Raw genomic sequence first — 27,256 nt, forward strand, 5'->3', positions numbered from 1 at the left:
ACTCTGGACAGTTCCTCTTCTGCAGTGTAACTGTATTACACTCTGCACTCCCTTGTGAACTCAGTCTAAGTTAATTTGTTCTTGAAAAAGAGGAAAAAAGAAAGGAATTAGTTCACATTAGGAGCTTGTGGCAAATGCACAGCAGCTCACCCATGGCACCAAGCCAGGAAGAATGCAGAGAGATGGAGTCAGCACTGGGCAAGCAGCATCCCGTGTGTGCGTTCTCACTTCCCTCCTGGCAAGATCTTCATGGGCCTGTTACCTCAGTAGGACATGCTGCATTTCTGCATGAAATGCCAGTTTTAAAGTTATACTTTCAGAAAAAGGACAGATATGCAAAGATGAAATTCATAACTCATTTATTGAATATATATATGCAAGGATACCAATAAAAAGAAACTAATACTGCAAACTACAACTTTGGAAGTAAAGCCAATATAACAGGAACAAAATATACATAACATTGCAGATAGGAATGCATTTAACCTTCTTTCATACATTCCTTGTCTTTACACCTAATGCAAATGTATGCTAGAGCAAAAGCTGCAAATGTTAGCCTAACCTGAGGGCTTTTTGACAAGCAACAGTTCTCCAGGATCCTTTCAGGGTTGAGATGTCACTGCTGACTAATCAGTGTGCATACGTGTGCATGTACAGAAACTGCTTCAACAAGTACCTAAACCAAGAGCTGTGTTCTGTTTGTTCATCTCCATCTCTAATGCAGTGGGATCTCTTTCTGGTGACGTGGAAGGAGAGTTACTAGTTGCTATAATGTATTTTTATTTCTCTTAAGATTCATTTCACCTAATGAGGATTAATTTTCTTGTCAATCTGATTCAGCATATTAATGTAGAATTGTGGAATCATCCTGGTTGGAAGGGACCTTGAAGATCATCAAGTCCAACCATGTTTTTGGAATGCACTGCATATCACCTGATATTTCAGATAGATGATCACCTCTTGCTCTTTCACTCTGGTTGAGCATGAAGTTATTTTTCATATAGGCTGTCTTCCTTGATACCACATTTTAGGGCCAGATCCAGTATAATCATGCCATTCTAGATCAGCACAGCTTTTTGCCCCTGAAGACCAGACTTTGTGGAGTGCAGGTGTAACTACCACAGAACCTCCTGTGGATCAACACCTGCTGAAGGAGCAGATCTTTTGATCACTGATCTCCTTCATCCCAGCTTAGCTGCGCTGAACCAGCCTTTCACCCTGCCCTAATAGGGAGTGACAGCACAGTTCACTGCTACTGTTGGATCACTCCTTGAGACTCTGGCATCACCTCAGCTGTTCCCTCAAGTTATCTGAACATTAACCTTCTGATGCCTGTCTCCTTCCTTGGTCCAGTCCTTCCCTGGTATAGCACAATGGCAGATCTGTTAACAGAGATACAGTGAGCTGGGGAGATCTGTTCATGTCGAGATACACCAAACTGGGGAGAAACCTCCCTTTTCAGAGGGTTCCAGGTGTCTTAAACAGCACACACTGCTCTTGTGAGCAAAAGAAATGCCCAAAGGCCAAAAAAAAACCCAAAAACAACAGGTAAAAAATTAAATAAAGTGAAACCAGTTTCATAAGACAAGTTTTGTTAAGTTCATGAGTTCTCTGATTGTGAGATGAAAGCAAAGGTGCCTATTAAAGAAAAACCTCAGTAACAAATAGACTGCATTAATTTAACTAGCTAATTTAACCATACCTATTTCACCTATAGAGCACTTTTCATTACTTCTAATATTTCTGGGAAGGCAGTAGATGCTCCAGAATAATCTCCAATAAATGCTTGCAAGGATTACATTGCTTTACAAAAAAAAAAAAAAAAAAAGCCAACAACCCAAAACAAAAACAAAAAAAATTTCAGACAGACTGTCTGAAATTCCAAGCTAAAATACACATAAAAAGACAGTAATGGCAGTATTTTGTCTTTAAAAAAGGATGTAAATGTTGTATACTATCATACATTGTCATGCTTTTTAAAACTACAATTAAGGATGTAAGAGATGTACAGTAAATACACTGCTGAGGTACATTTCTTCTAAATATTAACACCACGACAGAATCACTCCCCAGCAGGTGATGCTACTTGGGAACATATAAATACAATTTTTACATTGTAAGGCACTTTTACCCAGCATACATGAGTTGAAGTCAGTTCTGACAAATTAAAAGGCTTGTCTGGAAAAAAAAAAATAAATTGCTTTTGACTTAGTTTCCATGAATTCTGAATCAATGACAGTTTAGTCAGGCCATCTCAGCACAAAGAGGTCAGGGAAACCAGCCACCTAGTTTTCTGCCACCACCAGAAGGTGAAGTGCTGCTCTGGTTCTCTGAGGCATGGAATGGGGTGATTTATTTCATAACAGGTGAATTATTGGACTGAATAGGATACTAAGCAACTGGCACACTAAGAATTAAGAGCTCAGTCTCAAATACAATCAATATGCTGGCAGATCTACCCCATGCAACCTTGGTTAAAATACAGTAGCTGCAAACAAAGTGCCATTTTTCCATGGGAGGGCCATGTCTGAGGCACAAACCTAGGAACTTTAAAACACTGAAGGATGTTATTTTGCATTCTAAAGCTGTTCTGAGTGGCTGAAAAATGCTCGTACTCTAGGAGAAACAAAACACCTGGATAGACAATTTCAATAACCGATCTGTCATTGCAATTCAAGTCAGGCTTTTAATTTTGAAAGTTACAAATACAAAATAAAAATGATCAATGGCATCACGTTTAGAGCAATAACTGAGTATTTTCTGTACACAGCAATATTTCTTTCCAAAATGGCATTATTCTCCAGGAGAGCAAACAGAAGTGGTTGAATTCTAACAGGTAAAATGTTAGAAACTCCAATATACAGTAATTGAGTCCCTCAAGACATTAAGGGAATGCTTAAGAAGACAAAGGACATACGTTCAATCTTTTAAAAATACAAGTAAAAAAATGCTACAGAAACTCATGTTACAAATTAACTGTGTTTGCAATACCAATCACAGAAGAACTGTAGCAGTTTATAGTCAAATCACTGTATTTTGCTTGTATCCTTCCTTCAAATCCAGAAGTTTGGTAGAGAGTTCAGAGTGAAACAATCAAAACCCTAAACAAACAAGAAGGTGATGCGACAGCAACAGACAAACATGTGGACTAGATTCAGCTTTTTGGTTTTATTTCAGCAAGTCTGAGAATGTGCTTTAACAGACCAATTGAAGAGGCTAGTAGCCACTAGAAATGACAAGGTGTTTTGAAAACAGTCAGAGGACTGATCTGTTAGGTTTGGTATAGCCTAGATCTGATTATTCCCTAAAGGAATATCAAACTCTAGCAAGTAGAATTCCATGACATGATTGTTGACTTGACAGAAAGACAAAAAAATTATCACTAAAACAATAAGGATGATAAGCAAAGTTTCTCATATAGTGGTCATAAGATTAAAAAATAAATACCAATCTAGCAAAAAAAAAAATAATAAAGGTTGTTTCCTCATTCTTCTTACAGAATATGGGACCTTGATGCATATTCTGGACAAAACATGAAGTGTTCCACAGACCACAGAACACTTGAGGTATGGACGTCAGGTATGGTGGCTAAAATTCCATCGTGAGTTAAGAGTTGTAACTCTCTGAAGTTATACAGAGATTGGGCTGCAGCGTCCAAACGTTTCTATAGCAAGGTTTTAATCACACTTAGTGAAGTGTTCTTGGTAAATCAGGGACACAGAGAGAGGTGGGTGGTTGGGGAAAGAATGAACTACAGCCCTTTGGCAGGAGTTCTAAAGCTCACAGCTCAGAACCAACAGCTGCTCAAGTAAATCTCCCGCCAACAATGCCGGGCGGAATGAGCAATCCCAACAGGAACAACCTGAAATGTTCAAGCGTGCTTCGGTGCACACAGAGTCCTTTTCTGCTGTGTGCTTTGCAAGCAAAACCAGAGAGCAGCTTTCCCAGCAAAACCAGAGAGCAGCTTTCCCATGGATCGCCTCCGTCACTTGTGTATGAAGAAAATGCAAAATTCACAAAGTACCAGCTTGTTGCCACCACCAGCTTGTCCACGTTGTTAATTAAACTAGCTAAGACCTTCCCTCCTTGCATGAATCCACTAAACGACTTACACATTCCAAATCTTAAGGTTTTTATTCAGTCCAGAAATATAGATCTTACTTCATTTCAATGTCTGCCTTAACTTTTGACACTGTACATATTACATATCATTTATATAGTGTTTCATTTTTTTTCCAGACACTGCAGACTACAAACTACATAATATTGACATGTAAAACTCTGCCACTTACTGAAGGCTCACACACATGAACGTTTCAGGCAGTTCAATGAAATTTCTAACAGAGCTGGGTAGTAAGAAGTTACTACCCTTTTCTGATTTTAGAAAACAATTTAAAAGAATTAGTAGTTATGATGTCTTAGCCATTCCCAGTTCTATAACTCTGTCCCTTGAACCTGTTTAAAAAATGATGAAAACAATAGTAAATTTAAAATCGTACGGAAAAGCATTTAGCAGCTCTGACATGACATCTATATTTAGCAACAGAAATGAGGGCCTCCCTTCTTCCACTGTTACAAAGTCAGCTGGATTTAAAAAGCAACAAAACCTCCCCATTCCTCTACAGTATGCCAATAAAAAGTACTTATCTGCATACACTAGATATAAATACTTCACTGCAATAAACTACATGAAATGGATATTGCGTTTCCGTCTCGGGAACAGATCTGTCAGGAGTAACTTCCATACCTAGTTTCCATTGAGCTGCTGCTGAGGAATGTCATTATGGTCAGTGCCTGATTTGCCACGGCTTTTGCTTTCTCTTTCTTCATCCTCTTCATCTCTTTCATCATTTCCACTATGGTTTTTACAATAGAGTCTAGCACAAGTAAAAAATGAAAAGAAAAACCACCAGTGAGGATTTTACTTAAAATACCCACCAAGCCCAGACCCCTCGGTATGAGCCACTTGCTGACCCTGTTAACTCATTCTCGGTTTTCAGTCAAGCATCAGTTAAACTGAGAAAGAAAACAAGGTTGAGGACAAGCCAACAAAAGGAGTTTTGAAGAACTGGTGCTCCACTGCTCAGAGAATGCCCTCTTGTGGGCACAGCCACGCTGGCAACTCAGCTGCAAACACCAGCAGTTCCACCAGCAAGGACAAAGTTACAGGGTCCAAAAACCACAAACAGGCTACAAAACATACCAGTGTGAAGAAATAAGGACATAAATGATCCAGGGTTTCCTCAATATAATTTACAGATTAATCGAGGAAAATATCATACAAATCAATCAATATCCTCATTTTGCATTATAATACTACAGGAATTTTAAGTTAGCAGAGTAACTGGAATATTTTGCAAAGCCAAAAATTACTTAAAACTACCATTTAAAATAAAACAATATTCCCTTTTTTAATAACATACTGGACAAGCTAGGCAGAAAAAGCACCATGAAATAAATATCTTCACTTTCATGATAAACTGAAGAATCACAGAAGTCCTTACTTATAAATTCCTCGTGACATATTCTCAATGTATTTAGCTTTGTCTTCTACTCCACAGTGGTAATGGTATGTTTTTATGCAGGCTTTAATTTCACACCCAATAGTAGCACCAGGCTGGCTGCAAAGTGTACATTTCTGTGCAGGAGAAAGAAGAGAATGGCACTGTTCATTCAGCCTTTCAGTCCCTTGCCTCTCAGTATTCAGTTTAGTGTCCCTCATAGTTCTGGCTACCACTTTGGAGCACAGCAATGGCTCTGGCAGGTCATCCTTCCCATGATCAGTTCATCAAAGACATTGTAAAACAGAAACTATATCATACTAACCTATTAAAATATGAACAATGGGATATACTTGTCCATTGCATTGAAAATTGCTACATGATTGCACATATTACTGCATTTCCATGATCATTTTATTGCCACTGAAGTTAAATAGATGAAGAATCTTGAATTATTTTTTTCAAGGAACAATATTGTTAGGAATGGTTTGTTTTCTCCTCCCGTCCCTATACATTTCTTAGGACTTTAAAAATACCCTGAATGTTAATAACATACAATGTGACATTTTACCAGCATCTTCATCTCTGAGGCCTGAATACATTTTTCTATTAAAACATCAAAACAGTTGAAAACATGTCACTGCAAGAACATGTTCCCTAAGTTTATTTGTAGTTTTACACGGTGTGCTTTTAGTAACACAGGATGCAAACCTGTAGCTCTCTCAGTTAAAGGAAGTTTAATTAAAATTGACTATGTACATTGTCAGAAAGAGTCCTAAACACCACATGCCCAAACAACAGTAGTTTTTAAGGTTATTCCTATCTGGCTACCTGTCCCCCAGGTAAAAATACATTTAAATGTTGTGTTCAGCAGATGGAAAAGATTATTTCACAAAAGGAAGGGGACAGAGCTACATACACCTTAGCAGCATTAGTAACACATTCACCACATTCTGCAGATACATACCATTCTTTTTCCTCTCTTGATTTCTTGAAGTACAGTTTTTATATCAAAATCACCAAACTCTGCCCTTGAAGTTGTTGTTAGCTGGACAGTGCCAGAAGAGAACAACTGTAAAACAAGCAAGTCAAAATAATGTTAGGTCACCAACATGATTAGAAATTTTTTTAGGTGCAGGAACAAGTACTGAACAAGTCCTTCCATTACCTCAGACAGCATGTGGTTTACCAACAAGCTAGGAAAAAAAACATGCTGAGTAATTAGTATGATGAGTATTCCCTCTGATATGCACCTGACTGCTTTAATTATACCGGTTGCCTTGGATAAATGTATTTTAAAAGACAAAGGAGCAGACAAGAAATAATGACATGATGGAAACACAAAGTAATAAATGGGCAATATTAGCAATTACATCCCTAATTTTTTTAGGAATATTCCATTTCCTTCCCTGTGACATCTATATAATTCAGCTTCATGATACAGCTGATGCCAACACACCTGAAAAGCCCTGAGGGATGACAATGGAGCACATAAGTAACCATCTCCACTATCATAATTCTGGTATATTCAGTTTAAACTGTCTTAAAACTGATGCTCAGGTACACAAAGCAGCAAAGAATTAGCCTTGAGGCAGCTGCCCCCCCAGCCCTCTGTTTAGTGAGGCTTTGTCTAAGAAGACAGATTGCCTGGATGATTTACTCATGCTGAGGTCCAACAGGAAGCACTGAGGCCCAACAGGAAGCACTGAGGCCTGTTACTCCAAGTCCTGCCTTATTCCTAGAAGTTTTGTGACAGATAACCCCACCTGGTCTAGTGGGAGGTGTCCCTGCTCACAGCAAGGAGGTTGGAACCTGATGATCTTTAAGGTCCCTTCCAACCTTCACCATTCTATGATTCATTCTATGACCTGCTCATGTTCACTGAAATGAGCAGATTCTTTTCAGGCTGACACTTCTATAGGCAAAGCTTTTCTACAACTTCTCTGTTCCACTATAGACTCATAGCCTGAATCCAATGGTCAGAAAAACAATGAGGTTCATGGATCCTTCCCAGCTTTTGTCTGAATGCCTGTGAAGTATGTGAAGTAGAGGTACTTTATTTTGGAGTGGATTCTTTTAGCTAAAACTGTTTTCTGTTTTTAAATATTGTGTATGCATTGAGATGCTAAGGGAGCATTTTTAATAAGCTAAAGAGTCTCCCTGAGCTAATTCTGTCTCTTAGCACGTAGCCAACTTGTATCCATATTGCCTGCAGTGAAAATAAATGAATTGCTCACTTTGCAACACTTCAGTGCTTAAAGAGATCATCAGCACACAGACAATACTCATGTATAATTACATGTGAGGGTACTGTATTAAAATCTAAAACAGCAATTCAGACACAATTCACATAACAGACTAGTTAACAACAGCACTGTTACTCACCATGCACTTATAGTGTGCTGCAGCCTTTTTGGCATTAAATATATGAAGCTTTCCTCTAGCTTCATTTTCTTCTTCACCTGCATGACAGAATCCACATTTAGGTTTTGTATCACTGGGGCTGCTTCTGTGGGGAGACCTGTCTCTCTGAAAGAAAAACATTTTACTAAAATATACTGCTGGGTTACAAATAAGGTTGTAATTTTAAAAGCCTGTGGCCACCAGCTGGAGGCTCAGACAAATACAGATTTTCAGACAACATTATATTTGCAGAGAAGAAATATGCAATTCTCTCTTCTAAGAAGTTTAGCATATTTACTGCTTACATAGGAACTGCTTTCTATTTCATCTGTGCCATGTGAGGACGTAGATCTAGTGTCTTCTGATTGCCCTTTTAAATTAGTTTTTCTTGGCTTTCCCTTACGACCCCTCCTTTTTCCTTTGGGAGGTGAAGGCTCCAACTCGTGTTCATTGATATTTTCTTCTAAATCTGCTTTAGAAGTTAGAAAACATCATCAAATAACATTCTCAAAAGTTTTACATCAACCAACCAACAAAAAAACAAAGAACAAAAAAACCCAGATAACCAAAAACCACAGACAAGAAAAAACAACCTGTATTTTCTGTATTTTGGTCAGAAACAAAACCAGCCATTTTTTCCATTTATTACAATCATGAAACTGCAGATCCTGAAAATATTACTTGCTTCTTTATACATATCACACAGCTTTGCTCCTTTATAACATATGAAGGTTTAGTATTTCTTACAGCTTCTACTTCCAGACCCAAAATGTGGCCTCAGATACATAAATTCACCTCAACTGAAAATAAGACTTATTTAGACTACAACTGAAACCAGGGAATGTTTCCAAGCTTTTAATTATTTTTTTTCAAGAAGCATGACTTGAGTGTAAAATGCCCTTGATATGATGTCAATGTTTCTAAATAACACCTCTTTCCTTGCTTTATTAATTGATGCTTTTTGACTTCAGAAAAAAATTCACCCCTCTTGGTACTAACATCATTTTAAGACTGAAGAGTATTTTGTCTCCATGAAACAAACCTAACATTTCATTTTAGTTACTGTGTATTTTTTGTATTTTTATATCTACAGATAAAACAGCCACCAGTTCACAGAAAATCATCCACGCTGACAATATCCCAGATACAGTATTTATAGAACACTAAGAATGGAAGAATGTATATTTTTAATGCAGATATACCAGAGGTCTGACAAGTTGCTTTGAAAATGTCAGCTCAGCTGCTGAATGCTGCACAGAACTGTAGTCCCATATTCTAGCAGACTGGCCTTTTGATCACTCAAAGCTCTACAGTTAATACAGATCAATACTTCAAATTTAAAATTGCTTCCAGTATGATCTAGTTAATTTACATCTGATATTGAATAACCAGCCTTATTCAGTCACTGACAACCTTCCTGGTCATCAGCTGCTCATAGAAGCATCTTTCTTTCTTCTTTCAATATGTAACACCCACCCCTGCTCAAACTGCAAAGATATTTCAGCAGACTTGTTTTGAAGAAACACACACACATAGAGCTGAAGAACTTGCTCCTCAAAATCCAAACTACAAACATGACTATGAGGCCCCAAATGTAAAGAAATCCTAATCAGAAGGTTTGAATCATAGAATCATGGAATGTCAGGTTGGAAGGGACCTCAAGGATCATCTGCTCCAACCTTTGTAGGTGCTACTATAGTTGATATGAGATGGCTCAGCACCCTGTCAAGCTGAGACTTAGAAGTGTCCAGTGTGGGGGAACCCACCACTTCCCTTAGGAGGCTATTCCAATGTTGGACTGTCCTCATGGTGAAAACTTTGCAACATCTACTTTATACGATAACGGGCCACTAAACTGTGGTGGTTGTGGTATTCTTATTCTTCTTATGGCATTGCTATGGCACTTATCACCATTGTATCATGGTCTTAGTATCCAGACAAGGTATCTTCTATAGTTCTGTGATCTTATCTTGAGACTAAATGCTGCTCTGCCAGAACTCATCTTTCTTACCTATTATCCCGTAAAAATCAAATCATGTTTCTCTTTCATGATTAGCAAGGACTGATCTGCACAAGAGTTTGAAGTCAAAGACTTGAACATACCCCACAGCCATCAACTTGGAACAGAAGACAACTAACTACTGGCCCAAGGCCTTGCACACAACCATGCACTATGAAGCTTTGTTTGTCCCTGAGGTATCAAGGCTGATCCCTGAGAAAGCTGCAGGTTCTGGCACATTTATTAATAAAAGGACAGAAAACGAATCCAAAGGCATCACAACTGGTGACTCTGAAACGTAATTCCCCCAAAGCTTTACTCTGTTGTATGGTTAGAAAGAGGCAACAATTTGAGAATAAATTATTACAAATCTGCAAATTAATCTGTCTCAAATTGACAGATTATTCAGCAGATACAGATATTCCCAAGTTGCTACTAACACACATCAGTCTATCTACTACAACAAGCCTAGGCTTCAATATATATACACTATTATTTTCTAATGAAATGACAAAAGCACAAATTCTTTCACTCTTAAAAAATAAAACACATTATGACAACTAATGAAGTAACATTTTCTTCTCAGAATTTACCATCTCACATTATTTTTCATTTACCAATATTATACATTTTAGACGTTGGGCCTCTCAGACTCTATATAGCAAATATTACAACCTGAAATCCTCTTTCCAAGACAAGAATTCTCTCTTATATTGACCCTCATCATAAGAACTCTTCATCAATGTATTAAAAGAAATTTGTGAATCTTTGTTTCTACTTTCACAGATTTCAGAAACCACAGGTGGTCATTCTGGAAAAAAAAAGTCTCATAAAAACATGACTATTGAATTTGTGACCCTTTAAATAACATGCGTAAGAAGTAAAAAATATTTCTTTCACAATCATTCCATTGATTTCCCTACTGTATTTAATGAAGGAAACTAGTCATACTGCTCACCAACATTCCTTATTTATTCCAAAGCTCCTTACCAATTCTGCAGACCATAATAATGTTTTCCATCTCTTAGTTCACCCTTGTTTTCTAAATCACATTCAAGCCCATCCTGAGCTCTCTGCAGTCATACTTTCAAAACTGGAAGTGAATAATAATGTTTAACCACCGAGCACACGTTATGAAAGCCAACCTTTTATAAGAAAGGTCACGGCTTCCTTACAGAGGAAGTTCTTAAGAGCTATTTTTCAGTCTAAATCTATTAGAATGTTTCAAAACCTCAAGACTGCACAGCTTTCCTCCAAGGAGAACCCATTTCTGTGCTCAACAGGAGTACCTCCAAGGAAGTGTAGAGTTCACTGAAATCCAGATGCCACATGACCCCTTCTCTAAAATAAAATTCCTTGCAGATTTAGGTCTCCCACTGGACCTACAGATTACTACCACCCCAATGTGAGGATCTGCTTTACCACATCTACCTGCAAGACTGACACCTCAAAACATTAAAGAGTTCCTCTCATTTTTACAGCACTATGAGCTAGCATAACAGTACAGGAAGAGACTGCAACCGGCTTTAAAATACACCTGCCTCGGATGGTCTGTTCCATATACAATTTGGTTGGTGCTCTATCCCTCCCCTCAAGCCCACTGCCAGCTTACCCTGTTTCCCTGGCATCTGATGGTTGGGTGTTTCCAACTTCTCATGTCAGCTTGAACTAAGGAAAACACAAACAGTTGTTCAACTCCTCCCTGACCAGACGATGTTTTATCATGGATATCAGCCCTGTTCTGAATCCCCTGAGATTCCCTAGATTTTTGTCGACTGCCCCCCATCCCATATCCCATTACTGCCTTGATTTTTAAAATCACCACAATAATGAATATATCTAAAGTCTTCAGAGTGAGTATCTTAGGAGCTTCCTTCAGAAGTTCCTAAATGCTGTATCTGAAAAAAAAAAAAACTCAAAAGACAACAGGGTCTGAGAAGGAGAGGTTGGGGTAGGAAGCAAGAGGAAACATTCGACATTTTCAAACGCACCTGAGAACACAGTATTATAAATTCAGATGAAAGATGAGCAGCAACAAGCCCCCAAATTGCATTTTAGAAATCCATGAGCAGTACAAAGTACCACAGAAAGAAGACTTGCAAAATGCTGTGTTACATAAACTGCTAACAGGGAGACTCAGCTTCAGGGAGACATCTAAAAATTCTCCTTTGATCACAACTAGAAGGCAAAAGGATCAAGATGTTTTGCTGTTTTAAACAAGGCTTGGCAGAGAAGAGGCTGAGACATCACTGATCTGTTCTGCATTGCATCAGCTTGAAATATGCATGGAATCACCCTTTTCCAAAAGCTAGGTTAAAGCCAAGTCATAAAAGAATTAAGTGATTTAAAGGTTGTGAAAGAAGAAATAAAAAGAGGATGTGTACAATAAAGGCTAACACTGCTCTGTGTATCCACCTCCTACATTAACTTAAACAATTGCCTAAGTGAGCCAGAGGAGAAGGGGGCTAAGCCTGTATGAGGAAGATGATAAAGAAAACTGACTGGCAAAATATATTTGCAAGTAGGGCTGCATCTAAAAAGAAGTCAAAATGCAGAATGTGGAAGTGGCTTAGACATGTTGTTATCTAAATCTGAAATCACACGTATATTTCAAGTTTTACAGTGCTTTTGGGATAAAAGAGAAACTCTAAAAATTACAAAGAACAAAATCAACCTTTGTAGATTTTTAGAAGAGAGACGGAACATAACAGAGAACGAAAAATGTACTTTAGCATGTTAAAGATGTCCTTAAAATACGGCTGAAACCCAACGAACCATATGTGGCAACATATTTATTTGAAATTGAAAAGGATGTCAAAAAACCTGGAAAACCTTGTTGTGCCATTGATCAGTAACAAAAATGTGAATGTATCTATAAGCATTAATAAAAATCAGAGATCTGAATAAAAAACCCTGCAAGCAAATACAGGATCAGAAAAGCTGATCGTGAAATGATAGTAGCTTTTATCAGCAAATGATGTGAAATTAACAATCAAAATGTTGAATGTAATTTTTAGTTGTTTTGTTGTGTTGTTTTTTTTTTTTAATGGAAAAAGATCAAGTTACATGAAACATATCTAAGCTGGAGAAAGTAAGAGTGGAAAGGAAAAGAAAAAAATTACCTTGTAGGTCCCATCACTAATATGTTTTTCATGAGTACCTTAAGGAACTGGTGACTTATCCAAAAGCTGGTTTTGACCAAAGAGTATCTATGTTATGAAGTACCTCAGATGATTTCTTTAATGAAGTACATTTAACACAGGAAGTGGAAAAAAAAGTCCTTCATAAACATACAATTTAAATGCTTTTCCAAGCAAACTTGGCAAAGACTGCAGAGACACAACACACTCATCTGCATCTTCAGAAAGCTTGTGACAACTGGTATGATAAACCTGTGAAGAGTGAGTTAGCTGACTTGACTACTTGTATAATGTCCTGCCTAGGTAGGAAGGAGAATTATCATGTCAACACACACACAAGGTCCACATTAGATGCCACACATGCTCCTTGAGAGAGACAAGAAGAGGGCGAGGGAGCAGTGCCTCGGAACAACTTGTCACCATCCAGCAGCAGAAGGGAAGTGACTCTGAACTGCAAAGCCACAGAAACTCTGCTGCCTGCCTGCAGCCACACCTGCTGGGAACAGCTCCACAGAAAACCCAGCCAGGAGCAAACACTGATCAAAGAATCCAAGGATGAGTCAGAATGTATCCAAACTATAACGCCAAAACGCTTCAGATGGTTTTCCCGCCAGCCTCTGGTTTTCACAGTGCTTGGAAAAAGTCCTTGGTTTGATAGAGATTGCAGCATCTCTAAGTAGGTCTCACAGGGAAGATTATCCTGACTCAACTTACTGAGCAGTATGAGAAGCATAGATTTCATGAGTGATCTTAAGAGTAACATGAAAATGATGCTGAGGCAGGGAATGTCCTTATTTCCATGGTGGAAACATAATTCCCTGAGGCTTTGAGTAACGCTACAATAGGAATTATGGACACTTTCTTTTTTGACCCCACAGATGCCCACAGGCATCTGTTCTAAACATTAACAATAGTCACACAAGTGTCTTCATTATTCTGTTTTACTACTATGCAACAGAAGAATGAAATTCTATTCTTATCTTAGTTTATATTAAACTATTCCTGATGAGCTCAATTGCTTTACATCTATCACAGGGGCCTAGGCAGCCCCACCTGCAGGGAACTGAAAGATACCAGATTTTTAATTTCTCTAAAATTATTTCCAGTGCATTGCTATAAATTCCAACAAACAGTTCCAAAACCTTAGTCCAACAATACTCTATTCTTCAAAAAGAATAATTGCAGTTGTATCAAACTCAACAGTAATTCAGCTAACAGTTAGCTGGGACAGCTCAAAAGCACTGGCAACAATTCCTGTAACCTCTTAGGTACTGAAAACTTAAGACCACTTGCCTAAATTGTGTATTAAACTATGACCTGAAGTTCAGCTTCGATTATTTTGCAAGCAAGACAAAAATATACACACAAAGCTTTCAGTAACTTGGTTTGCTCTTGAGATTTGTTGACCTCACAGCCACAGCTCAGAGCCAAAAGTGAGAGCACCTCACTGTTCTGTCCCTTCCCCAGTTACTGGGGTCTCAGCACAGAAGAATCACTCTGAAATATATATATACACAAAGGAAATAGAGGAGATACCATTTTCCTCTTCTATGTCACCTGAAGGCTTGGCCATATACATAAATTGGACCAATCCAATAAGCAGCTGAAACAGATAATGAATTGAAGAGCACAACTCTTCCCTGCCACATTTCATATTTTTATGTATTGAAAGAAAACAAAAGGTAGTTCAGCAGCTCCTGTCAATGAAAGGAAAATTAACTCCCATTGCTCATTAATTTTGTCTTGATGAGAGATGCTTAGTCTGATGAATTCTCGCACCACTTGAACTTCATGGCAGTAATAAATCAGATCTAAGAGGTCCTGTTTATTATGTTTTAAATGGGTAACTTAATTCCAACCATATTTCCATGCAGCCTCAAGAAATTTTGTTATTAAATGGTTAACAGATTTTATTTTCAAACTAGAACTTCTAACAAAAGGCACACTAGCCAGATCTCAGCCTTGAACAAATATGAATCCCAAAGCATCTGTTTTCTAGGAAAGGGAAGGAAAAAATCTCATTACCCAGCACTACTGCCTACAGAAAATAAACTGGACTTCATCAAAACAAACACTCCTAAAAACTGTTCCAACATCCACTAATAGAAGTGACACAATAAAAATATTTGGACTGCAACAATTAAATCTGGATAGAGAGAACAAAGGATAAAATCCCAGATGTTCTACAATGACCAAGGAAAAAAACCAAAACCACACCAGCATCCCAGAGCAGGAGCAATACATTTCAATGATAAAGGACTCGGTTTTAGTGCCTCTGTGCACCTCTACTGACATAACCACAGAGGAGCTTTAACTGTTCTGTTACAAAAACACTGCTGAGAGGAAGGATTCACAAAAATGAAACAAAAACAAGAGAGAAAAAAAAAAAGAGCTGTGTTAGCATCTAGTATCCCTAGCTAGTCTATTCACTCTACTCTGCAAGTCTTTTCTGGTTTCACACACCACCATTCTTTCATATTTAAATTCCTCTTGGATCATGACATTTTCCTCAAGAAATAAACCAACAAAATACATATAAATCCCCCCATGCAAGATAATCCAATTATCACTTCACTAAGCAAAACTTCAGCGTTTAAATACTAAGAAACAAACCCTCCAGAGTCCCTCCTTAAACTCTGAAAACCACCCTGTATATTTCTGTCTTCTAAAGGGAATTAGTTTTCACTCTAGCAAAATACCATTGGTATATAACTGGAGATGATGCTTTCTGAAAACCCCTAAAGAAAAGTTCAGATCCTGCACGGAATTCCAAGCAGAGAGAGTCATCCACTGGCACTGGGCTCCATGCAGAATTGGAGGCATTTTTCAACAGATGTCAAACACAGGGCCATTTGTGAATCAATGTAAAAGATTATGCTTAAATATCGGTTCAAGAGATTAATCGCTCTAGATTCAAATGTCTTTCATACTCTGTTTCTGCTAGCAAGCAAAACAACCCCCAAAACAAAGAAACAAAGTTCCAAACTACAAGATAACGTGGCCCTGTCTCTTTGGAGAATTAGTCTCACATGTATATTGCTTTTTTTGTTTAAACCTACTAACAGCAAAATCGGAGAGCTTCATACATACATGACAATAATTATGTAAATAGACTAAAAAAATTTAACAGTTTTCATTTGGGATTTTCTACTGCCTCTGATATCTTTCTGAACACTGAACTAACATCCGAACCTTACCATTAATTAATATATCTATTACTCATGGCATTAAAAGTTGCATATTACCTTAAAAATCCATTTGGCAGAAAAAAGGCTGAAGTAATTTATGAAATTTGATCTTCAGTAAATAAAGTCATGTACTCCTTATTAGTTAAATCTGATGACGCTTCAGTTGAAAGTAATGCAAAAAGTAAACTAACAACTGCTTGCCTACCCAATTCAGATATAGCAGAAAAAAGGAAAAGGGAAAAAAACCTGGAATTTTAACAGACCACACAATTTATCTTCATTTGTGGCATTATCACCCCTCAGACATTTCTCTACTCTCTCCTGCAGAGATGCACAGTTTTATGAATGTATCCAAACAGGTATTTTTGTTTATCAGAATGAAATATAAGTGATCTGATCACCAACCTTTTCATTTACTACTGGGTCCTTCTTACTTGAAGAGTTCAACTCTATTTAATAGTTTAAAAAAATGGTGGATATTTAAGAACATTAGCAATAGCCAAAATCAGCTGTTACCTGAAAAAGTATTAATTTTGACATTTAATATTGTGAATATTTAAGTACAAATATAAGCCAGCTTCTTCCCAGAAGGGAATGCACTACTTCACCCAAACTTTGTTTCAACAGGACATCAAATCTTTCAAACAATCCCAAAATGTCTCTCTTGGGATTTTCTCCACCTCAACCAATAATTTTTCAAGAAAATACAGAAATCAGATGGGCTTCCGAACTCATTGTTTCTCAAAAAAAAAAATAAAATGGAGACCTAATTTTTACTGAAAACATTTCTATTCTCCAGAAAAAAAATTAAATTTAACCAAGTATTTTTCTACAATGGGAAAAATTTATATGGAATAATTTTACCTTCAGAGTTATGCGTAGTTTTCTTGTGTTTTCGACATAAAATCCTATAAACAAAGTAGTTGAAAACTGTCAAGTCAGTCACGATTCACAGATTATTTACTCATCTTTTAAATTTAAATGCCAGTACATTTTTCTCCCACTTGTAAGACTCACTCATACACAAATCTTGCAGTGCAAATATGCTTTTCTAGCACATCACTATTTCAGATGCCACAATCATAATTAGAATTTATTTATTTTTGGCAACAGTTTTGCTTAGATTCCAAAGTGGGGGCTTTTTGTTTGGCTTTCTTGTTTGTTTTTTTTTAAAAAAAAAGAACAAAGAATGTGAAATATAAATACAAAAGTAAACAGAGCAAATAGAGAATAGTTACATGTAAATGCCTTGTGAGGGTTTCTCTCTTATCTGAGCTTTATCATGCAGAGCACAGTAGTAGTGATATGTCTTGTGACATGTTTTCACATCACAGCCAATGGTGGCTCCAGGACAATGGCATAAAGAGCACATCTGTAAAGAAAAAAAGAAAGCAGAATTCATGTTGCTGTTGGATTAGTATTTCTGAGTTCAAAAATAATCCAGTTACCACTCCTGGTTGCACTTGGCATCGCTCTTCCTGCTCTCTGGTGGTTTTTTCAGAATTTGTTTTAAAATCAAGGGAGAAATTTATTGCAATTATGCAACTGTACAATAACCAGCATTTGTCAATTACCAATTCAATGAAGAAGTAATTTACTTTTGTGGAACCCTGCTGGATGAAAGTGACACAGCTATTCAGCTAAACATCCCACTCCCCAGGATGGCCTGTTTGTATCAACAGAGAAGTTCAAAGCATAAATTGTACCTGTTAGATTCTGAATTACATTGTGAAGGTAGGATTAAAAAAAACCAAACAACAAGACACCCATTTGGCAGTGAATCCTGCAGTCAGAAACACTGTTGACCTGGAAATTTACCTTATAAACTGAATTAAGTGAAATATTTGTTAAAAACAGTGAATTTATTTCAATTAGAGCAAATTTTGATCTTCATACTTATTTTGTAGAAAAGGTTAAATGGGAACGTGTTGCTTTAGTCTTCTTTCCCAATAATTTTTCTCCTATCAGACTCATTATTGTTTAGGATACACCAATTCTCATGCTTCTTAATTGTTCACTGCCCTCCTTATACTGTGTCAGGAAAGGAAGTAATTGATTGTATCACAATGTTATTGATATTTTTCTCTGTACTACTTCGTACTGACATAATTTTGCCCCAAAAGGTCAGAATTTCCCAATTAACTCCCCTCCCAAGACAAGAGCTTTTGGTTTGTATCCTGCATGTTTACCCATGCCTCCAAAAAGTTACAAATCATTCCAAATCCCTAAGTCTAAGTGTGCAATGTCAGATACTCCCTACATCTATCTTTGTGGAATACACTTTCTGTCCACTGCACTAGCCAAGTTCTTCTTGTTAGCCCCAAATATGCCAAATAAATATGCCACCAAAGTTATGTATCACCATCCTGCTTTTCAGTTTTTACAAAGTTAGCTGAACAGTAAAAATGTCAAAGTCTTGGATCATCTCCATTTACTCCTCTGCAAGCTCCAAAATGGTGCAGTTATATACTGCTTCATAGTTGTTATCTAATTTGTATGGGTATTTTATCTCATAAATATATTAGATATTATGGTTTAATACATAAGAATGGCTGACCAAAGCTCTTTTTAAAAGCCTATGTTGAATTTATACCCATCCAATCAATTTTACTCAGGACTTCAGTATTTTGAAAGCCAGAAATGACTAAAAGAAAACTTTCTTTTTATGAACACCACAATGCACGAAGAGAACAAACCACAGGAATTTTTATATTGATTTATTGGTCTGTGTTTCCTGACAGTAATATAATATTCATTCCATTGGGACAAATCCTGCTGTCCAAATGGTCACTATCAACAGATTAATTAATTCCCAAGCTATATGAGGAATAACAATTATAGTAATGTTAATAAAGATGATAATAATCATAATAAAAATAAAACAAAACAATAATAATAATAATGATGATGATAATAATAATAAACAGTAATAATAATACATGTGCCTTGTACACCCACATGTTTAGACTTCACAAGTTTATAGGACTGGGTTCTTAAGGTTTGAACCTACAAACTTAGACAGAAATATATTACCATCAGAAAGGTACTTTGGTGATGACCAGGCCTCAGTTTTTGGTGCATCCCTGAGCAGCAGCAGCACCTCCTGAGGGAGGGCAGCTACCTCAGACATGTCAGCAGACAAATCCAGACCAAGCTACCAATATAATTACCCAACCCAGGGCACCATGCTGAGATATTTTTGCTCAGTGTATTCCCACATCAAAGAACAGGCTAGAACAGAAAGCAGACCTTAGAGGGGCATTTGGGCTAACACAAACATTTAGCTTTAAGCTTCCTCTGCAAGCCAAGGGAGAAAGATTCCTCTGGAGAGGAATTCAGAGCTGTAGTTTTCTGACAGCTACCGAGACAAATGAGGCACCTAAGATCTAAAATTATCCTGTAAATTCTCTCCAAATAGGAAACAACTCAGGACTATGAATCTACCAGGTCAACCAGACCCAGCTTTTCAGCAAAAAGCTGAAAGAAGTGCCTGACAGGTAGAGCTGGCAAGCTCCAGGAATACATAGAGTAGAATCATAGAAGGGTTAAGGTTGGAAGGGACCTTAAAGATCATCAGCTTCCAAAATTCCTGCATGGGCAGGGACACCTCCCACTGGACCAGGCTGCACAAGCCCTCATCCAGCCTGGCCATGAACACCTCTAGGGAGGGGGAATCCACAACCAGCTGTGGCATCAGTGAAAGAGCAGAAAGAGATTCAGCAGCAGAAAGACAGAAACCACCCATGACACACAAAGAAATAACCTTCAAAAAGCATTTAAGAGACTCAAGAATCCAAAAGTTTTCTTTGTGATCTGTACTTCCATTTACTACCAGGTTCTTTGGAAATTCCTTAGCAAAACCCAGACCACTTTTTCATAGATATTTCTTTATGTTTCAGCTAATTAGAGCAAATAAAAGTTCCCTGCATTGGAAAAGATTCAAAGGAAACACTGGATGAAATAAAGCACTATTATTATACAACCATAGTTCTGTAATAATACTTCAGGCTACTCTTAGTGGTCCAAGAACTGGTGAATACCTAAGTGCTTTAAGTAACTAAGCTGAGCATTTTTCATGTGAGGAGTGTATTGATCATTTGTGAAAAATATTTTGAGGAAAGTCTCTGAATTATCTTTTTGGGAAATAAAAACCAATACTCATTGCTGCTCCATCTGCATGAATTTGGTTGAGCTGTAATCACTGCTGTACCCACGTACTTCATAAAATGCCTATATTAATTGAATCATCTCTTAAACCAGTACCAAAAAAAGCAATTAAAGTACCTTTAGTAGTTAAAACCAGATTTTGGCAGCAAAGCCAAATGCTGGTAAAGGCACAATAACACTCTCATCAGGTCCCTAGAACATAGATTTCATTCTGAAATCTATCAGAAAATATTAAACTGAAATTACTGGATTAGAAACATAAATTCAGGAAATGCTGTTGTTTATAGGCAGCCCATCAAAGGGAAAATCAGGCACATTCTGTAAAGGAGTTTTCAGTTTTACTTGGAAAGAACTGCAGAGCTGCTACAACCCTCTACATTTGCCAATGAGAAAAAAGTGACTGTAAAAATAATAATGCTGGATTAATTTTTTTAATACTTCCATGATTAAGATACAATTCCTAAAACAACCTGAATGAAATAAACTATTTTTATCCTTTCCTAAGGACCATACAAGGGTTGGTTAACTGATACTTAAATTTCATTTCAATATAAGTATAATCATATCTGCTGCAGGTTTTTTATTTTCCTAAACCTGAGACAAATTTTACTTCAACATCTTCTTCTCTAAGTTGTCCATTACCTTAGAGCTCACACAAAGCACTTAAAAAAACCAAACCAACAAAATATATAAATAATATATTGAATAACTTCATGCTAAACTTTATATAAGGTAAGAAAACACCATCTTCCATTTCCAAGCACCAAAAATAAGAGACTTACCAGTTTTGTGCCTCTCTTTATTTCTTTCTGAATATCTTCAATAGAGAATCCACCAAGACTCTCATTATCAGTGTGTGAAGATACCAGTGCAGATGAGAACAGCTAAAATTATAAAAACAAAACTTATTTTTTAAGCTCTAAGAATATGAGTGATATAGAACACTTACATACATCAAACACACAAACATTTCAAATTACAGTGATTAATCATGTGTGCCAATGCCACAGCTGGTTGAGTTCTTCATTTGTTTGTAGTCTTTTATAGCTCACTACATTCCTTCTCCTTTTCCTGTGGGTTACTTACCATACATTTGTGATGTGCTGCCACCTTCTGGTTTTCTGACATCAGTAACTGTCCACATTCATTATCTTTATTGGATCTACAAAAACCACACTTCCTTTGTCTTGAAGAGACTTTTTTCTGTCCAACTGAGGTTGTCATGATTTTTAATGACTTAGAATGCCACTTCAATCCTCTCAATGCTACAGAAAAAAAGGTGCAATCAGGTTGTTAACACCAAGAAAAGGCAATTTAATTTAGTTTTATCCATATAATGTTGGTTGCTTGAAAACCATCAGTTCCTTTTTACCCTTTTCTTCACACTACTGCAATATATCCAAATAAACATGCACCCAAGAGAGGCAGCATTTTGCCAACTTTTTATGACATTGTACCAGCAAGACAGATTAGTTCTTTGACCAGAAAAAAAAAAAAAAAAAGTTTGACCATGACTATAAAACTTTGGATACTAATATAAAACTTATGGGGAAAAGAAGAAATAAATGGAAAGTGCAAGTACAGCCACCAGAAGAGGGAAAAGTGACTGCAACTCTTTCATCCCATTCTTATTTGTTACAGTGAAGGAAAATGAACTACCTGTGCATGCAAGAAAATTCATGCTAGTGAACTTCTTCAAAAGCAGCAGCAAAGAAAACCCCAAAGAGTCCGGCACAGCATCCAGAAGGGGATTTGAGTATCAAAGCTCACAAAGCTGCAGATGAGTTAACTCCTCTTAGATGAGGGTAGAGATAAGATAAAACGTTACCATTTTAGGTGTTTCACAGATACACTGTGGCTAATCACAGAGCTAAATTTTAGAAGGCTCTGTGACTACCCTGCTGCGAGGGAAACCTTTTCAAGCCACACAGTTAATTTAGCAGTTCCACCCTGGTTTTCAGTAAGTGTGTGAGAGCTGCTCTTCTCACCTAAGAAAAGTAACTTCAACTTAAACTCCACACGAATGACAAACTTTTCATGTGTTACCAGCATTTTAAAATATAACACTGAGGTCCCAAACCCTTTATCAGGCAGACAGTGCAAGTTCAAAAGTGAGAATGCCTAAGAAGTGCTTTTGTTGGCCTAGTAGGAAGCAGTATGTGTTCACTTGTCTCTACATCTCTCCAGAAAGAAGACACCATCCTCTTCAAACAGCCTTGGTTACAGCTTTTTACTTTGGAGATGCGAGCCTGTCAGAATTGGCCCCACCGGCAACAGGAACAACCCTCCTCAGCCTTTGTCTACACCAGACTCATCTAAATAAGAAAAGCCACCGTACAGTTCGGCATTTCTGTTGGAAAAAAAAAAACCCAAACCAACCCAAACAGATGCAAAGTGGCAGCAGAGTTGCAATCCATCTGGTCTGGATGGAAGCGTGGGGCTGGGTGTGAGATGGGGGGCTGTCAGACCCCCCGGGCCCACGCACTGCTTCCTAACCGAAAGCAGAGCCACCTCATGACTCTGCCGTGTCACTAAAAGACGATCCTTTTAGCTTCTCACTCTGCTGTTCGGACAGATTTTCAGAGTTAACTGTTGCATCAGGAGGTGTCTGTCCTGCCCTCGCTTTACCAGCAGCTCCATTTGCTTCCTCTTCTCCCTGGAAAGCAGTTTACTCGCCGGGGACACACACTCATCACAAGAATGCACAGACCTCAGATCTTGCTGATTTGCACAAAAAAAATGTGCCAATCTGGATCAACTAGTCACACCCTTTTGCAGTGGTGATGGAGAGTTCTGAAGTGTTCAACACAAAAGAATCACTACACTGTATTCTTGTAAGGAAAAAAACAAACCAAGACTGTTCTGTAATCCCTTCTGAGCAGAAAGAAGGAATGGCTTATGGAGGAAAGACACAGAGATATTAAAATGTGGCATTTTATAAATGTTTTTTTTTTAACTTTATGATATTCGGAAACAGGAAAAAGACCTATAAAAGACGAGTAGGAAACAATATCAGATTTCATGTTCTTTGGTCACATTCAATAGCTCAACATAAATCACACAGTGATGGGTTAGGAATATATTAACCACATCATTTAAAATCATTGCTTTGGTATAAATAATTTGATATGCACACACATCCATTTGGGTCTACCCGTTTCATTTTATATTCAGATTATATTATCACTGTATTGACAGCAATTACAGCAGTTCTTAAAAGGTAGATCAGGGATTTCCTTGAACACATGCACGGGTTCTACTGATTTACAGGAATCAGAATTACTACTATAAAAATAGCTATCCTTCAATTTAACAAGCAATGTCATCTTTCAGAAAATGCAAATAATTTATAGGACACATAAAAATTTATTAAGTGGCTCTCATCATCTTTAATTTAGAAGAACAGTAACTCTCCACCAAGAAAGCAGATGATAAAGACTGTTCTCACAACTTTATGCCTCCCAGTGCACTAACAGACACCAGGAGGCTGGTCCCTACTAGAACCTGACATGACCCAACTTCTTGAAGTACTTTTGCATAAATTAGATTTTTTTAAGACTCACAGTGAAGTTAAAATAATGCCAATATTTAAAAAAAAAATAAAAATAAAAAATAGCCAAGAATATGTTTTTGAATACTTATTCAATTATAAATAATGTAACACTTGAAAAATGATCCAAAACGCAAACAGATCAAAAAGTACCAGGATACACCAGAAAGGAAACTCACATTCTTTTCACCATCAGATTAAATTATTCTGAAAGCATTTGAAAAGAATAACTAAAAAGTTTTCTTTCCAATCCCGTGTTCCTTGCATTGGTATTTTCTGTATCACTGGGCATTTTTAATTCTATTTACACATTTCTAAAGACTGCAGGAAAAAAACAACAACAACAACAACCTGAGAATGAGAAATATTTCAGAAGCATTTCATCTGCAGACCCCTCCTCCCTAAATTACATTTGCTTTCTCATCAAGGTGAAAAAACACTACCCCGAGATCACTTTTCTTTGTGCCAAAATGCACTTGTTATCCAAAGAAATTACAAAATACTCATTTTCTGAAAAATAAGAATCAAGTTACACAGCTGTACCCCACACCCAGAATTCTGAACACAAACACTCCACATTCTGTTTTCATCTCTTGAGTTAAATCACCCAAAAGCAACTAATCCAGTTTGCCAAGTATCAAGCTACACTTCACTGGAAGAAGAAAAAGCAAGCAGCTTAAAACCAGCTCCATATTTCTGGTTTCCGTGTTTAAAAAGCTAAACAATTTGTAAGACTTATAAAATAAGTATATTTAAATAAACTGGTGACAGAATCTTGCTCGTCAGCTTCGTCTTACAGACTGGATCACAGAATGTGATGTCCCGTGGAACCGCTGCCTAGATTATGCACAATCTCTCCCAGAATGGAACACGGGCACTACAAAACATAACTGCATGTAGACATGCTTTCCACAGGCTCAGTCTAAAAAATTGAAAAGTTACATCTACCCAAAAATCACAGAAGAAGAAATTCATCCCGTGATGCTTCAGTCAAACATTGGGGTTCATTTGCATTCCAGTTTCTTACTGCCCAGGAAGGCATTCACACGGTGCCTCCCCCAACAGCAGCACCTTTATTTTACCTTGAAGGCAGGGTTTTACAAACCCAGATGGTTTGCACCCTGCTTCACTGACGTCTGGACAACAGCTTCCCACTCGTACAAGGAGAGTGCAAGTTCAATGACTCTCAGGCAAAGAAGGAGTGGGAGACACTGTTCAGCACTGCAGAACGGAAAGTAACCTGGATTCTAATCCCTATTTATTGTCCAAACATGCTTCAAGAGCTGCTGTTTGCAGGAGTGAAGGCCCCACTCGTGTTTCCCCCCAAGGACAGTGACCTACATGCTTCACTTTCTCATGTAAAGTTGGTTTTGCTGCGCAGCCCCTATGGTTACTAAATTATATTTTCAAAAATTAGGATTCAAATTTGTCCATGCAGAAAATTTTAGACACCCCAGGAAAACCCACGAGATGTGTAAAATTTCATTAAGCACGTAGAAGTGCTTGGGACTCGCAGGAAAAGCTACAGAGAAATAATTGTGTTTATCTTCTCAAGATGCTCAGGAGAGAAACTGCATTAACTGCTCGAGGAACTCCCTCATTTGTGGGGATAATCACCCCTTGTGGGGGGCATTATTCTGTAGAAGCAGAGGGGGTAAAGCTGGGGAGAAGCATCCTGGAGGTGTCTAGTTGAGAACTCAAAGTCACAAGCCCCGTGGAAATCGTTATCCAAGAGCTCTGCTCACACAGCACGGAACAGCCACTGCCAAAAGTGAGCCAGGAACTTCTCCGTGCCCCTGCCTTAACAACACGAGCAGCCAGAGAGGGGGCAAAGGCGGGAGGAAGGGGGGAGGCCCAGCCCTGGGAAGTCTAAACAATAAGGCTAGAGCAGGTAACCGAGAAATGCCTGGAGGAGCCCGCGGTCAGGAAGGTCTGGCAGGCAGCGCAGCCCGGGCTTCACCAAAGTTTACAGGCTCCCCGGGCAGCGGGAGATGGGCCGATAACGGCACCGCAGCGCTCGCCTCCCCGGGGGCCGAGGGGCACGGCGCAGCTGGCTCCGGAGCGGGAGGGCCGCGACGTCCCCGCAGGGCCCGGCCACAGCGGGCGGCGGGGCCCGAGCCCTGCCCGCAAGCGGGCCTACCGGGGGGCTCGGCGGGACGCGGGGCGCCGGGGAGGGCGATCCCCCGCCGCGCTCCTCGCCAAATTTTGGGGGGAAACGGGAATCGGAGACAAGGGGGGGGCGGGTCCTCCCGGGAAGGAGGGCGCGGGCCGAGGCGGGCGGGGCGAGCGGCTGCCGCGGGCTCGGGAGGGGAGGGGGCGGGCACCGGCCCGGGGGGCGCCCCGGGAGCGGCGGCGCCGGGAGCTGCGCCCCTGGCGGGGCAGGCGGCTGGCTGGGGCCCGGGACGGGCGGCAGGCGGGCACGGCACGCTCGGCGAGCGGGGGCTGCGGGCGGGCGGGCCGGGGGTCGCCGTGCCTGCCCCCGGTGCGCGGCAAAGAGGCGTCGGGCGGGCAAACGAGGCAGCCGGGCGCTGGGTCGGCCGGTGGGTCGGTCACTCACCCGTGCGGCGGGTGGGGCGCCGGGGAGAGGCGCGGCTCAGGGCACACCCGCCCCGTCGCCGCCGGTCGCTCACGGCCGCTCGCTCGCCGGGACCGTCCCTTTCATTCGGGGCAGGGGACGCCGCCGCCGCCGCCGCCGCCGCTCAGCGCACGCACGCACGCACGCACGAGCGGGCGGACGCACGCACGCACGCACGCACGCACGGCGCGCTCGGGCCGCGACGGCGCCACGCTGCGGGGCGGCGCCCAGCGGGCGCGCGGGGCGGCGCGGCGGGGGGGGGGGGGGGGCGCGCGGGGCCTGCCGGCCTCCTGCGCAGGCGCGCGCCGCCCGCGCCGCTTCCCCGCCGGGCCCGGGGCGAGGGAGCCGGGACGCGGAAACGGGGGGGGGGGGGGGGGAACACACACACACGACACACACGCGGGGCGGGCAGCTCCGCGCATGCGCGCGGCTCCCCCGCGGCCGTTGGGCGGGGCGGGGCTGCCCGCCGGGGCTGCGCGCAGGCGCGGTTGTGGCCGGCCAGGGCGGGCGCGCGGCTGGGCGTCTGCGCATGCGCGGGGAGCCGCGAGGCGGGAGGCGGCGCTGCGGCAGCGCGCGCGGGGGGGGGGGGGGGGGCGCTGCCCTGAGGGGGCCCCGGGAGCCCCCCAGCCCCGGGACCCCCCCAGCCCCGGGACCCCCCCCAGCCCCAGGTGTGACACCAGCTGGGGCCGGGCACTCGTGCCCCGCTGACGGAGCCAACACACACATAACGGGT

The 27,256-nt window shown here is 40.0% G+C and overlaps 1 protein-coding gene across 4 annotated transcripts; it reads right to left on the reverse strand.

The window, feature by feature from the left end:
* Positions 1-342: 342 nt before the first annotated feature.
* Positions 343-26,847, reverse strand: PHF6 (PHD finger protein 6). Of its 4 annotated transcripts, XM_051630173.1 has the most exons (11): positions 26,506-26,670; positions 21,485-21,663; positions 21,181-21,282; positions 17,470-17,603; positions 17,096-17,139; positions 8,210-8,376; positions 7,887-8,030; positions 6,469-6,573; positions 5,505-5,638; positions 4,748-4,877; positions 343-4,455 (listed from the first exon to the last, which is right to left on the reverse strand). In XM_051630173.1, exons 2-10 carry the CDS (start codon positions 21,620-21,622, stop codon positions 4,748-4,750), a joined length of 1,098 nt encoding a protein of 365 aa, XP_051486133.1. In that variant the 5' UTR covers positions 21,623-21,663; positions 26,506-26,670; the 3' UTR covers positions 343-4,455. The 4 variants fall into 4 exon arrangements, with proteins under 4 accessions (XP_051486133.1, XP_051486136.1, XP_051486134.1 ...); XM_051630176.1 differs by having other exon boundaries at positions 343-4,877; positions 8,210-8,373; positions 26,506-26,847; XM_051630174.1 differs by having other exon boundaries at positions 343-4,877; positions 26,506-26,847.
* Positions 26,848-27,256: the final 409 nt, after the last annotated feature.

The sequence above is a fragment of the Apus apus genome, chromosome 12 (assembly GCF_020740795.1).
Source record: "Apus apus isolate bApuApu2 chromosome 12, bApuApu2.pri.cur, whole genome shotgun sequence".
In the NCBI taxonomy this organism is placed as follows: Eukaryota; Metazoa; Chordata; class Aves; order Apodiformes; family Apodidae; genus Apus; species Apus apus.